At 48.9% G+C, this 14,530-nt stretch overlaps 1 protein-coding gene across 2 annotated transcripts in view; it reads left to right on the top strand.

Annotated features, from left to right (window-relative positions):
• ACOT7 (acyl-CoA thioesterase 7) overlaps nt 1-14,530 on the top strand; it is an 86,947-nt gene that overhangs the window by 66,200 nt on the left and 6,217 nt on the right. For both annotated transcript variants that reach the window (XM_015411377.1, XM_015411376.1), the window contains one exon: nt 4,261-4,445. In XM_015411377.1, the coding sequence (XP_015266863.1) occupies nt 4,261-4,445 (185 nt within the window). The remainder of the gene's footprint in view (nt 1-4,260; nt 4,446-14,530) is intronic.

Genomic DNA, 14,530 nt, shown 5'->3' with positions numbered 1-14,530 from the left:
GGGACTTGCCTCTTTTTTCTCTCTGTCAAGCCTTTTACCACAATGGTAAATGGGCATTTGGGCAGAGAGGCACGCGACGTCGGCCATGGCCAGCTAGGCAAAGGTCCCGTGGGGCCTTTTCTGCTCGGAAGGGGTTTTTTTTTTCCTTTTCTGCTCTGAAGTTAATAAAATGTGAGCATTTTCTCTCCTCGCGAGCTTGGCTTGCGCTACTCTTTGGTGGTGGGGAAACGTTTTTTGTTGGTGGTCCGTATTCCTGGTGATACAGATGTGGGGCGGGGGGTGAGGCGAGGGCGTTCCTTTTGGTGTTTTCATCTGGTCCCTTTCTGTTCACAGGACACCAGATGTACGGCTTTAATCTACCTACAGTGAGAAATAAATAATCTATTGGTGGGGTTAGATATACACCAGTAAAGTCACAGCCGGGGTGGGGTGGGGGGGAGTTTGCCAGCTCCGGGTTGGGAAATACCTGGAGGTTTTGGGAGTGGAGCCTAAGGAGACAGAATTTGGGGAGGGGAAGGGCTTCGATGGCATATAATGCCATAGAGTCCACCTTCCAAAGCGGTCGTTTTCTCCAGGTGAACTGATCTCTGCCACCTGGAGATCAGTTGTAATCCCAGGAGATCACCAGCGAACATCTGGAAAATAGCAACGGGGGGGGGGATGGATGCATTTGACTCTGGCTCCAGTTTAATTTGAGAAATATTAAATTTATAACAAAGGGTGTGACCTCACAAGGATAGTTTCCGAGCTCTGTAACGATTCCCTCCAGATGTTGGTTCCTTACTCGTGGCTGCTTGTGTTTAAACACTCCTGGAGGGCCTTTTTGATAGTAGCAGTGAAATAAGGGAGCCCCCTTCCCCGATAATGGACTTCATTATGTTGTTTATGTATTAGGGTGACTTTACCTTCACTCTTTTGAAGGGTGCAAGCGGCCGTATTTAAGTGGAAAAGACAGGATAGCAATGTTTTTAAAGTAAATGCAAATAAAACAAATCTCACAGCAGTTACGGCGAGTGGTCGAGGGAGGATCAGGACACCCAGCTTCCCTCCCTGGATCTGAGGCCTTGCTTGTATGTTCCCTGCTACTTAGCACCTGGCTACAACAGGGATAGGGGTTTTTTTGTATTTTGTGTGTGTGTGCACGCACACGCGCACCTGGAAGTCATGGCGGCCTCTGGTGACTGGCTCCTACTGGGGGTCTGGAGGATATTCAGAGAGGTGGCTGAATAAAGCCTGCCCCTGTCCTCCCGCCTCTGGTATTCCAAGGAGGTCTCCCATCCAAGTACTTGCCAGAGTCGACCCTGCTTAGCTTCCGAGATCTGGCAAGATCGGTCTTGCCTGGGCTATCCAGGTCAGGGCCCACAGGGACAGTTTAATGCCTTGGGCGCCCCTGAAAGAATAGCCGCTTGCCAATTGCCTGCCTTCCCCTCCTGGAGCCCCGTTTAAAATAGTGTGTCCAAAACAGTGGAGGTCTGTGTGGTACAGAGAACTGCTCTCACCATCGACAGTTTAAAGTATTTATTAAAAAGAAAATTACAAGCATACTTCTAGTACAGCACCAGTTCTGAGCAAGGAAAAGAAAAGAAACTGGTGAAAATGCGTGTCCTCTGTCTCTCTATGCATGCCCTATAAGATGTTAAAATAGGACAGGCTCTTTCACTCTAGCTGTTCTAGATCTCTACAAAGCTCCATTACCTTCAGGGTCCCTTCAGATGGTCAGTGGCCGCCTGCTTGCAACTCTCAGCTCAGAGTCCTCCTGAACCAAGCATCCCAAAGAAAGAGCTATTTCCTGTGGCAAGGATGTTTGATCAAATCCTCGTTTCCTCCCACTAACCAGGTCAGATGGGGGCCGAGCTTTTCCCGTAGGTTCTAGAAATTCCTTTCCTGGCGGTCTCTCTGGTATTCTCAGTCCTCCCAAATCTATGTTCCCTGCTGGCAGAAGGGGTGTGTGTATGTGAACTGGCCCATCCCATTGTCTCTCCTGCTAGATTTGTTAGCATTTCTTAAGAGATGCATCTGGAAGGCCATGGGCTAATTTCCTCCCCCCTCCTGCTTGTTCTTAGCTGGGGGGGGGGATGGTTAAAACATACTGTGGAGGCCTTGCTCCTTGCCTCTCGGGAGACAATGCATTTCTCCACAGCTTCTGACCAATAACCTCATGTGAGGACCAGCATGTATGAGTGGGTCAGGGCCGGTTCCAGATTTGGGAGCACCCTAAACAGCTGATGTCCAGGGGGCCCACCTGGGGGCCATGTCCCCCTTCGTGTCCTCCTTTCTAGCCCCAAACTTGCATCCCCCCCCACCTGCCTGTGCATCCCTTCCCTTCCCTGTTTGCAAACCTTCCCATGCTCAGTTGCCTGCACAACCCACCATTGCTCCCAGGAGTGCCACCACTGTGCACCGGTGGCACCACCCACATCCCCTTCCTCAGTGCCTCTGAGCAGTTGGGGGCACAGGGACAGACGGGGACAGGGGAGGTGCATGGGGGTCAGCAGCAGCTGGCCCTGGCAGCTGCCCCACCACAGAGTAAGCCACTGCTGGTCCTGGAGTGGGTCACCCCAGCAGAACCTGCATGTCACCCACGGGTGCCGTGTTGTTGTTTTTCTTAACGGCTCCAGCTCTTGCTTGCTGGTTGCCAGATTATGTACTGTGCCTTGCAGGGGGGCCCAGCCCCTCTCCTGATATTAACAGCCAGGCTCTTGTGACCCCTAAGATGCTCTGTTTAGGACCCTGCTTGACCAGCTCCAGCTCCGACCACAACGGCCCAGTGAGCAGCTGGAATTCCATGCTGGCGCTGCCTGCGTTTTCCCTTTTATCCAGATACCAGAGAAAGGAAAATTCTTCGTTCCGAGGCTTAGGCTTGTTTGCTTTCCATGCTCAGGAATCCACTTCCCTTCTTTCTCATCACAAAAGAGGCTTGAAATTACAGATAATAGCGCTGCTTAGCCGAAGGAACCTGCTGTTTCTCTTCTAAATGTCAAAGCTGATTAGGTGCTCTAACTTCTTCCATTTGCAGTGCAGTGGGGGAAACCAGCTGACGGTGCAGTTCTTCTGCTTCCCCGTCCCCTTTCAAAGGATATTTATGTGCTGCTATTCTGTTTTGTACCCTCCCCCACAGTTCTATTTGCCCAACTGTGTTAATTTTAAAACTGGCGACTCTGGTTGTACCCAAAGTGTTCACATTTCAAATGTGAGAAGTGAGCCTTGAAGAGAGCCCTCTTCTCTTTAGATGCATTGATCTAAAGCGTGTACTTGGTGTTCTATGGTAGGTCCAGACCAGCCCCAGCCCCACCCCCAACCAGTGTTCCCTCTAAGCTGAGTTAGTGTGAGCCAGCTCACAGTTTTTTAGCCTCCGGCTCACACATTTTTGTCTCAGCTCAGGAAAGATGGCTCCAGAGCAAACTGATTCATGCAGTAGCTAAATTGCTTGCTCGCAGCTTTAAAGCCAGTAGCTCACACAGTAGAATTTTTGCTCACAAGACTCCACAGCTTAGGGGGAGCATTGCCCCCAAATTGTGATTATGCTTCCACAGTTCACAAAGAAAAATTGGGGGGGAAATATGGTAATTACAGGGAATGACCTGAGATGCAACACAATGCTCCCTCTAAGCTGTGGCGTCTTGTGAGCAAAAATCCTACTTTGTGAGCTGCTGGCATTAAAGTTGTGAGCAATTTGGCTACTGCATAAATTGGTTTGCTCTGGACCCATCCTTCCTGAGCTAAGACAAAAATGTGTGAGCTGGAGGCTAAAAAATGGAGCTAGCTCACACTAACTCAGCTTAGAGGGAACACTGGATGCAAGTATGGGGCATGTTGCCAATTTGCAAAGAACGCAACTTGGCCCGCCCTGCATTCTAGAGACACTTTGTGGGTACCAGAAAAAATGCATTGCTGGGGACCCCTGAGCTATAGAAATGGGTGAAAAAGAGAGAGCAGCATTTCTTGAAGTGGTGTTTGCAGCATTTCTTTTGCCCGTTTTCGCTTCCCATCCTGGTTTGCCTGCTTCCTGTGTTCAAAACCAAATCATCTGTTGGCGTTAAGGGTGTGTAGATTCTCTCAAGCTGCATGGAAGTCCTTACTTAAGGGGGGGGGCCTGTTACTGTACAGTCTTACATCAGCCCAAGGTGCCACAAAAGATAATTCTTAGCTGATTTTGCGTCTCGCATACGAAAATTGCTTGGCGTTCTAGAAAATAAGGGACTCTGGTCGTTGTCCGTGGAGTCGGAGCACTTGGCTAACCAGCTCAACTCTGTCCTGCAGGGAGCGTGATCACGATTTCGGGGCGCATGACCTTCACGAGCAATAAGTCCATGGAGATCGAGGTTTTTGTGGATGCCGACCCTTTCGTGGATGAATCTCAGGAACGGTACCGTGCTGTCAGTGCATTCTTCACCTATGTGTCCCTGAGCAAGGAAGGGAAACCACTCCCTGTCCCACAGCTGGCGGTAAGCAACGCAGTCCCGTCCTCCTCCTCCATTGGCAAAATTCTAGTGACTCTTTCTCTCCCTTTGACACAAATTCCTACATAACTCCAGAGGCGTAAGCCTCCTAGGAGAACATATGGTTGGCGAGAAATATGTTCATGCAGACAAGAAACCCCCCAGGAAGCATTTCCAGCTGCATTTCAATGTTTTCTTTAAACAAAGCATTGCAAACACCCTCCGGTGCTGTGTTGTCCTTCTCAGCGTCCAGGGTTGAAAGGTCACACGAATTCATTTTCTTGTTTATTAAGATATACTGTACCCTGCACAGTTCAGTTTCTTATGCAGTGTCCCTAAGGACTTTTTTCACTGGGCTTTGTCCAACAAAAACTTTCTTAATAAAGCAGTATGTGTGTGGGGGGGTGTTAAATCAAGCTGACGACAGTCATCTCTCCCCCCACACACACACAGCTGAAGGACTGTTTGCAAGTGTGCGATGCGTGTTCTTCCTGCTCCCATCTCTTTCAAAATGGTTTGCAGGTTTTTGGTCATTGAAACGTATTTGACGAGAGGCAGTGGTAGGGACAAATAATGCACACACTATGGGGCGAGAGGCCTCTGCATCTCACTTCCCGCTCTCAAAAGTTGTCTCTGACTTCAGGGTGAGACTATACATTATCTTGGCACATTCAGGTTCCCAAGTCCGCTTTTGCCAACGTCACACAAATGCAGGGGGAAAGGGCCAGTGTGGTGTAGTGGTTATGGAGCTGGACTAGGAACTGGAAGACCCAGGTTCAAATTCCACATTCTACCATGGAAGCTTTCTTGGTCACCTTGGGCCAGGCACACTCTCAGCCTAACCTGCCTCACAGGGTTGTTGTGAGGATCAAACGGAGCTGTGGAAAATGCTATAAGCCAGCAATGCTCCCTCTAAGCTGTGGAGTCTTGTGAGCAAACGTTCTGCTTTGTGAGCTACCGGCATTAAAGTTGTGAGCGAGCGATTTGGCTCCTGCATCAGTTAGTTTGCTCTGGAGCCCTCCTTCCTGGGCCGAGACAAAAATGTGTGAGCCAGAGGCTAAAAAACTGTGAGCTAGCTCACACTAACTCAGCGTAGAGGGAACACTGGCCCACCAGGTCCTCGCTGGGGAGACTGGCTGGGTACAAGTGAAATAAATAAAATAACAATGAAAAGACGGCATTTATAGGAGACTCCTACCTAACCTTCCCGGAAGCCAGCTGGGTGACCTTGGGTCAGTCACAGCTCTCTCAGAGCTCCCTCAGCCCCACCTACTTCACAGGGTATCTGTTGTGGGGAGAGGAAGGGAAGGGGATTGTAAGCCACTCCAAGACTCCTCTGGGTAGTGAAGGGCGGGGTATAAAACCAACTCTTCTCCCTTTTCTCCTCCTCTGACGACACTCCTTCCCTTCCTCCCAGCTTGGCTCACCTCTGTTTTCGGAGGGGAAGACTGGCCCTTTAAGCTGCAGACAGAGTTCCTGGTGGGCGGGCCTAGAGGGCCACTGAAAGCCCGGAACGCAAGTAGCCCCAGCTGAGCATTGCCACTGGCTGAGTCCGAGCTGAGTGGACCCCGTTGCTCTTCCCCTGTTTCAGCTCGGCTTGTTCCTGGGCTCTCTTGATGTCTTCGTCTGCCTGTGGGTGGGAACTAGGGTTGCCAGCTCCGGGTTGGGAAATACCTGGAGGTTTGTGGGGGTGGAGCCTGAGGAGGGCGGGGTTTGGGGAGGGACCTCAGCGGGCTACAATGCCATAGGGTCCGCCTTCCGAAGCAGCCATTGTCTCCAGAGGAACTGATCTCGGTTGGCTGGAGATCAGTTGTAATGTGGGGCGATCTCCCGCCACCACCTGGAGGTTGGTAGAGCTGGTGGGAACCATTTAACAATTGCCGGGGGGGGGGGGATTGTCAGGATAGAATTGGAAGGCGTAACAAGGGCTCTCGGTACACCCCTCCCCCTCCCGTGTGCCTATTTTACCCTGGAAATGGCCTATGTGTTTCCCTTATTGGGTAAACATGGTGTTGAGAGCCTGTTGTTGTTGTTCAGTCGCACAGTCGAGTCCGACTCTCCGCGACCCCATGGATCAGATCACACCAGGCCTTCCTGTCTTCCGCCGTCCTCTGAAGTTTGCTCAATTTCATGTTCGTTGCATCGATGACACTGTCTAACCATCTCACCCTTTGCCGTCCCCGTCTTCTTTGACCTTCAGTCTTTCCCAGCATCAGGGTCTTCTCCAGTGAGTGCTCCCTTCTCATTGGGTGGCCAAAGTATTTGAGCTTCAGCTTCATTATCTGGCCTTCCAGGGAACAGTCAGCCTGCACGTCTCCTTTAACGTGTAACTCTGTCTTTAGCATCCCCAGAGTTTCTTTCACATTATGATGATTTTTTTTAACCAGAAGTTTTTAACGCCGCCTTCTCCAGCTGCCCTTTTGCTATTCAGGTAGAAACGATGAAGGCTCTGGAAGCCAGCGAGTCTCCAGTCCGTATCTGTGCGCCCCCCCCCCTTTCCTCCCCAGCTGGCTTTTCCTACCTGCTATTGTCAATTCTACTTCCCCTTTCTGGTCTATTTTTAGCTCTCTTCATCCCGGCAACTCTTTTCGCCCAGGAGAGCGGCTGAGCGAGAGAGTCGTTCCTCGATTAATACGTTACGCCGCCGTTACGCCGCCGTGTCGATTCCCCGCCGCACTGATCTTTTCAGCGTTTCAAAGCGCCCGGTTTGATTTCTGCCATCAGAATAGGGTTTTTATAATTTTGTTGGTCCTGCCATCCTTTCCCCTTCCTCGCTGTTTTGTTCTGTGATCGGAGCTGAATGCCATTGTTTTGCCGCGGATGTTTTCTTTTTCTGAACACGCTGCCTGAAGAGAGGGAGAGAGCGTCGCTTTTCTAAAAACTCTGGAGCTCATTAATGCTCCCTGGGAGTTTCAGGATCAGCTGCTCGGGACTGTGCTTTTCTTGCCAGAGCTCCCCACGCTTGCCGGAGGGAGGTGGGCATGCCTCGCGGAGGAGAATCTCATTTTTATCTGTTTTCCATGCATGTTCCAAAGCTGCTTTCCGCAACATGCAATAAAAGCCAGATTAAGGAAAAAGGGGGCATAACAAAGAGGCAAGGAGACACATCAGTCAGCCAGCTGGAGCAATAGACCTCCCAGAAGCCCCTCCCAAGTGAGAGCAAAAAGGAAGAGTTGGTCCATTCCGCAATTTCTAGGGTGTACGAAGCAATGGGTTTTTTTGTTAATCAAATGCACAAAGAAGGGTGGTGTTTTTTTTTTTTTTTTTAAGGATATCTGTTCTCACTCCAAATGGCTCGCTGGCCAATAGGAATTTAAGGGAGTTGGACTTGGAGGACAAGGAGATGTCGGTTCAGAAGCCAAAGAGATCCATCTTGGGTAACTCCAAGGAGGGTCCATCTAGTCCGGCATCCTGTTTCCTACGGCCGCTGGACGGATGCTCCTGGGGAGCACTCAAGCCAAGGAAGAAGGCAGCCACTCTCCCTTGCTGTGTGCCCCACCCTGAAATGGCAGTCGGAAGTGCACTGCCTGTGAATGCGGAGCTTCCGTCTGACTCTTGAGGCGAATTAACCGTTGGCCTCTTCTCCACGAATGCTGCCGTTCCTTCCGAAGGCCCTCTAAGTGCCAGATCATCATTGCGTAGGGTTACCAACATCAAGGTGGGGCCTGAAGTTCTCCTGGAATTGCAACTGATGTCTGGGCTACAGAGATCACTTCCCCTGGAGGAGACGGCAGCTTGAGAGGGCGAGCAGCATGGGATACCTTAGAGCAGCAGTCCCCAAGCTTTTTGGTATGGGGACCCACAAGTCCAAATTGACTTGGTGTAGTGGCCTATCCTCATGGATCACTGCCTTGTCGTGGCGAGGGGGCTTGCGCAGTTCAATGAAGCTGTGGGCTATGCCGTGAAGGGCCACCCAAGACGGACAGGCCACAGCAGAGAACTCAGACCAAGCGTGATCCACCTGGAGAAGGAAATGGCAACCCACTCCAGTATTTTTGCCAAGAAAACCCCATGGACAGTATCAAAAGGCTAAAAGATATGACGCCGGAAGATGAGCCCCTCAGGTCGGAAGGTGTCCAATATGCTACTGAGGAAGAGCAGAGGACAAGTACAAGTAACCCCAGAAAGAGTGAAGCGGCTGGGCCAAAGCCGAAAGGACGCTCAGTTGTGGATGTGTCTGATGGTGAAAGGAAAGTCCGATGCTGCAAAGAACAATACTGCATAGGAACCTGGAATGTAAGATCTATGAATCAAGGTAAGCTTGACGTGGTCAAAAATGAGATGGCAAGACTGAACATCGATATCCTAGGAATCAGTGAACTAAAGTGGACAGGAATGGGCGAATTTAACTCAGAAGACCATTATATCTACTACTGTGGCCAGGAATCTCGTAGAAAAAATGGTGTGGCCTTTATAGTCAACAAGAGAGTGCAAAAGGCAGTACTGGGATACAATCTCAAAAATGACAGAATGATTTCTGTCCGATTCCAAGGCAAACCATTCAACATCACAGTAATTCAAGTGTATGCCCCAACCACTGATGCAGAAGAGGCTGAAGTGGACCGGTTCTATGAAGACCTACAACACCTCCTAGAACTAACACCAAAAAATGATGTCCTCATCATCATAGGGGACTGGAATGCTAAAGTAGGAAGTCAAAAGGTAACTGGAATAACAGACAAGTTTGGCCTTGGAAAGCAAAATGAAGCAGGGCAAAGGTTAACAGAGTTTTGTCAAGAGAACACACTGGTCATAGCGAACACCCTTTTCCAACAACCTAAGAGGCGACTCTACACATGGACATCACCAGATGGGCAACACCGAAATCAGATTGACTATATAATTTGCAGTCAAAGATGGAGAAGCTCTATCCAGTCAGTAAAAACAAGACCTGGAGCTGACTGTGGTTCAGATCATGAGCTACTCATTGCAAAATTCAGACTTAAACTGAAGAAAATTGGGAAAACCACGAGGCCATTCAGGTTTGACCTAGATCGCATCCCTGATGAATATACAGTAGAGGTGAAGAATAGATTCAAGGGTCTGGATTTGATAGATAGAGTGCCTGAAGAACTATGGACAGAGGTTCGTGACATCGTACAGGAGGCAGCAATCACCACCATCCCAAAGAAAAAGAAATGTAAGAAAGCAAAGTGGCTTTCTGATGAGGCTTTACAAATAGCAGAGGAAAGAAGGAAAGCGAAAGGCAAAGGCGAAAAGGAAAGATTTACCCAACTGAACGCAGATTTCCAGAGAACAGCAAGGAGAGATAAGGAGGCCTTCCTGAATGAACAGTGCAAAGTAATAGAAGAAAACAATAGAATGGGAAGGACTAGAGATCTCTTCAAGAAAGTTGGAGAAATCAAGGGAGCGTTCCATGCAAAGCTGGCCATGATAAAGGACAAAAACGGTAGGGACCTAACAGAAGCAGAAGAGATTAGGAAAAGATGGCAAGAATACACAGAAGAACTATACAAGAAAGACCTCGATGTCCTTGACAACCACGACGGTATAATCACTGACCTCGAGCCAGACATCCTGGAATGTGAAGTTAAATGGGCCTTAGAAAGCATTACTAACAACAAAGCTAGTGGAGGTGATGGTATCCCAGCTGAGCTATTCAAAGTCTTAGAAGAGGATGCTGTTAAAGTTCTGCACTCCATTTGCCAGCAAATTTGGAAAACGCAACAGTGGCCACAGGATTGGAAAAGGTCAGTATACATTCCAATCCCAAAGAAGGGCAATGCCAAGGAATGTTCAAACTATCGCACAATTGCACTCATATCACACGCTAGCAAGGTCATGCTCAAGATCCTACAAGCTAGGCTTCAACAGTACGTGGATAGAGAACTACCAGAAGTACAAGCTGGGTTTCGAAGAGGTAGAGGAACTAGAGATCAAATTGCCAACATTCGCTGGATTATGGAGAAAGCAAGAGAGTACCAGAAAAATATCTACTTCTGCTTCATTGACTATGCTAAAGCTTTTGACTGTGTGGATCACAACAAACTATGGCAGGTCCTTAAAGAGATGGGAGTACCAGACCACCTCACATGTCTCTTGAGAAACCTGTATAAGGGCCAAGAAGCGACAGTTAGAACCGGATATGGAACAACTGATTGGTTCAGCATAGGAAAAGGAGTACGACAAGGATGTATATTGTCGCCTTGCTTATTTAATATATATGCAGAGTACATCATGCGAAATGCTGGCCTGGATGAATCACAAGCGGGAATTAAGATTGCTGGGGAAAAGATCAACAACCTCAGATATGCAGACGATACCACTCTGATGGCAGAAAGTGAAGAGGACCTCAAGAGCCTCTTGCTCAGGGTAAAAGAGGAGAGCGCAAAAGTGGGCTTGAAGCTCAACATCAAAAAAACTAAGATCATGGCATCCGGCCCCATCACTCCTTGGCAAATAGAAGGGGAAGCTGTGGAAGTAGTGACAGACTTCACGTTCCTGGGATCCCAGATCACCGCAGACTGTGACAGCAGTCATGAAATTAAAAGACGCCTGCTCCTTGGGAGGAAAGCGATGGCGAACCTAAACAGCATGATAAAAAGTAGAGACATCACCCTGCCAACAAAAGTCCGCATGGTCAAAGCAATGGTATTCCCAGTAGTCATGTATGGCTGTGAGAGTTGGACTATAAGGAAGGCCGAGCGCCGAAGAATAGATTCTTTTGAACTATGGTGCTGGAGAAGACTCTTGAGAGTCCCTTGGACTGCAAGAAGAACAAATCAGTCAATCCTCAAAGAAATCAACCCTGACTGTTCCCTGGAAGGCCAGATAATGAAACTGAAGCTCAAATACTTTGGCCACCAAATGAGAAGGGAGCACTCACTGGAGAAGACCCTGATGCTGGGAAAGATTGAAGGTCAAAGAAGACGGGGACGGCAAAGGATGAGATGGTTAGACAGTGTCAGCGATGCAACGAACATGAAATTGAGCCAACTTCGGAGGACGGCGGAAGACAGGAGAGCCTGGCGGGAGATTGTCCATGGGGTCGCGAAGAGTCGGACTCGACTGTGCGACTGAACAACAACAAGTGGCCTATCCAGGGCTATTTTTGGGCAGGAACGCACAGGAACAGAGTTCCGGCTGGCTCTCGAGTTGGCCACGCCCAGCAGGAACTCATTAGCATAACAGGCCACACCCAACAGCAGGAACTCATTAGGATTGGCTATTTTAGGGGTGTGTGGCCTAACATGCAAAGGAGTTCCTGCTACAAAAAAAAAGCCCTGGGTTTTGACAACAAACAAGATAAACAGAATAAGAAGCAAAAGGTGGGTGTGGCTGGATGACTACATTTCTGGTAACATGGGGGTGCGGCCTAATATGCTAATGAGTGGTGCTGTCAGGGTGTGGCCTAATATGCTAATGAGTTTCTGCTGTTGGGTGTGGCCTATTATGCTAATGAGTTCCTGCTGGGCTTTTTCTACAAAAAATGCCTATCCATGGCTGGCCTTTTTGGTGCCTTAGACCCGCTGTGACCGGGTCACCCATCTAGTTCAGCATTCCCTTCTCTACAGACGTTTTTGAGAAACCAGCAGCGTTGCATAAAGGGTCCAGCAGCCCCCCCCCCCCACTATGAACCCTAAGCAGGTGGCATTCCGACATACACAGCCCTTGCCTGCAGAGGTTACATTCCAGCCTTTGACCGCCCTCTCTGTTTCCATTACTCCTTTGAACACTCCCACCCCCAAGATTCTAAGAAACTCACTCTAGTCACTGCCAGGACACGTTTTACTTGATCTTCATGTTTATGCAGTGAAGAAACTTACACCAACTGATGTATGACATGGAAAAAACTCTTTCCAAGGTCAGACCTTGGTTTCCAAAATACAAAAGAGGACAGTGGAAAGGACAGGGGTAGCTATTAGGGAGGGCTGGTCAACAGCCCACTTCCAGGGGCTTTGCAGCCTGCTTTTGGGTCCCAACCCACAGGTTAGGAGACACTGCCTTAGAGTCTAGGAGAAACAGAAGTCTTAAAGGAACTGCAGAGGGTGGGTGCTCTAGGACTTCCAGGTCTCCCATGGTATTACCATAGAGACTAGGAGAAAGTGATTGTCTCCTAAAAGCCAGAGGCCATTTGAGGATTGCGAGAGGGATGGGGCTGCTGTTGTCCCCCTGTGGATCTTCAGAGTGGATTTTTCTCCATACGTCTTTGGTGAATCCTGCAAGTTCACTGCGCATTGTCTGGAAAAGTACATTCCTTTGTTTGTTCAGCACCTCCTGCAACTCTTTGTTATAGGGTGACCGCAGCTGCCAGGAATCATGCCGTTTTCCTGTGCCAGCCACATCAAAGCAGAAGGGAACTTGAGCAACCCATGTGTTCGAGCAAATCTAATTGATTTCCATTTCTCCAGGTCACGTTCTTTGTTTGACTGGGTGGCCCTCGAGTCAGGCCTGTCTCCTATTATGTACCTGCCCCAAGCCTCCTGGATACTGAAGGCCGTTGAACAGACATGAAAATAGCACTGGGGCTGGGGACTCTTGGTTATCCTGTTCCAGGCCTTGCTTTTTTTTTAAGGCAGGGTGGAGAAGTCAGGTATATTCTTGGACATGCCATTCGCTCAAGGGCCAGTGTTCCCTCTAAGCTGAGTTAGTGTGAGCTAGCTCACAGTTTTTTAGCCTCCAGCTCACGCAGTTTTGTCTTAGCTCAGGAAGGATGGCTCCAGAGCAAGCTAATTTATGCAATAGCCAAATCACTCGATAACAACTTTCATGCCAGTAGCTCACAAGGTAGAATTGTTGCTCACAAGACCCCACAGCGTAAAGGGAGCATTGCTCAAGGCTTGATGGATTTCTTTGCACTCCTTGCCAGTTTTTGAGGCCCGAGCAGGAATCTCTTTCTCTTTAGAAGCCATCTCCCGCTCTCCCTTTGCTATTGTGACCGGCTTGCGGCTCGCTCTCCAGAGCACCTACCGCTGTGCTGCGATTTCTATAGCAACACCTAAGACCTAGGCAGACCTGTGCTTGGTTGAAGAGAGGCGAAGTTGATCCTTTCCGCGCACAAAAGAGCTGTTGACATGCATCAAGCATCTGTAGAGTATTAGCAGGTTGTGCATGCGCGTGTGTTTTTGAAATGCGTTTGAAGACCAGTTCAGGTTGACTCCCTGTAAACATCACAGGCTGGCAGGCAGAACTTTGAAGAATCGCCCTTGCTTCACCCAGGGACCTTTCCACAGGGGGCCAGTTCCCCAGGCTGGCAGTTGCACAATACTCAGAACGATATGGGTGGGCTCTGATGTTCTTTTGGAGGACAAAATCCCAGGCGCTCTGGGGACCAAATTATGCACTTTGTTTTCATATGATAAGGGTGGGAGGGGAGTTCTTCGAAGGGTCCCGGTGGCATTCCGCAGCCTTGCCCCACCAGCCCATCCCCAGCAAGAGTTTTTTAGCCTCCGGCTCACACATTTTTGTCTTAGCTCAGGAAGGATAGCCCCTGCAGTATGTCCTATTAACTGTTTGGTACTTAGTCTATACAAATGTTTGACTTTACTGTGATACTGTGGGAGTTATGTAAGAAAAGCTGTTTAACTGAGCAGGTAATTGCTCTTTGTGTCTAATTTTGTTGTGTTTACGCTGTTAAAAATTAATAAAAACAAATATTAAGAAAAAAGGAAGGATGGCCCCAGTGTAAACTAATTGATGCAGTCGCCAAATTGCTTGCTCACAACTTTAATGACTGTAGCTCACAAAGTAGAATTTTTGCTCACAAGGCTACGCAGCTTAGAGGGAGCATTGCTGCCAACAGCCAATGAATGGGAACGCAGATCTCTTAACAGCAGGCCTAAGTGGCAAATTGAACTCCATGAAACATTGGAGCATCAAGGATGCTTCATAGGTCATTGGGGGATGGCGCCTATGCAGTGCCCCTGAGCGGAGAGCTAAGGAAATCCATTTGAGACCTCAGCTGGGCCGTGAATTTTGTAGGTGGCTTTAAGCAAGCCACACTCTCTTTCACCGTCACCACCATCTACGGTATTATACTAGAATACTGGCCTGCCTTGAAGGATCGTTGTAAAAATTCTTGAGCGAATGGATGTGAAATACATTGATGGCTGTAAAAAAGCATCTTTTGT

Source organism: Gekko japonicus, unplaced genomic scaffold, assembly GCF_001447785.1.
Source record: "Gekko japonicus isolate JY-2015 unplaced genomic scaffold, Gekko_japonicus_V1.1 scaffold2653, whole genome shotgun sequence".
Lineage (NCBI taxonomy): Eukaryota > Metazoa > Chordata > Lepidosauria > Squamata > Gekkonidae > Gekko > Gekko japonicus.
This window is presented reverse-complemented; position numbering and strand designations above follow the sequence as displayed.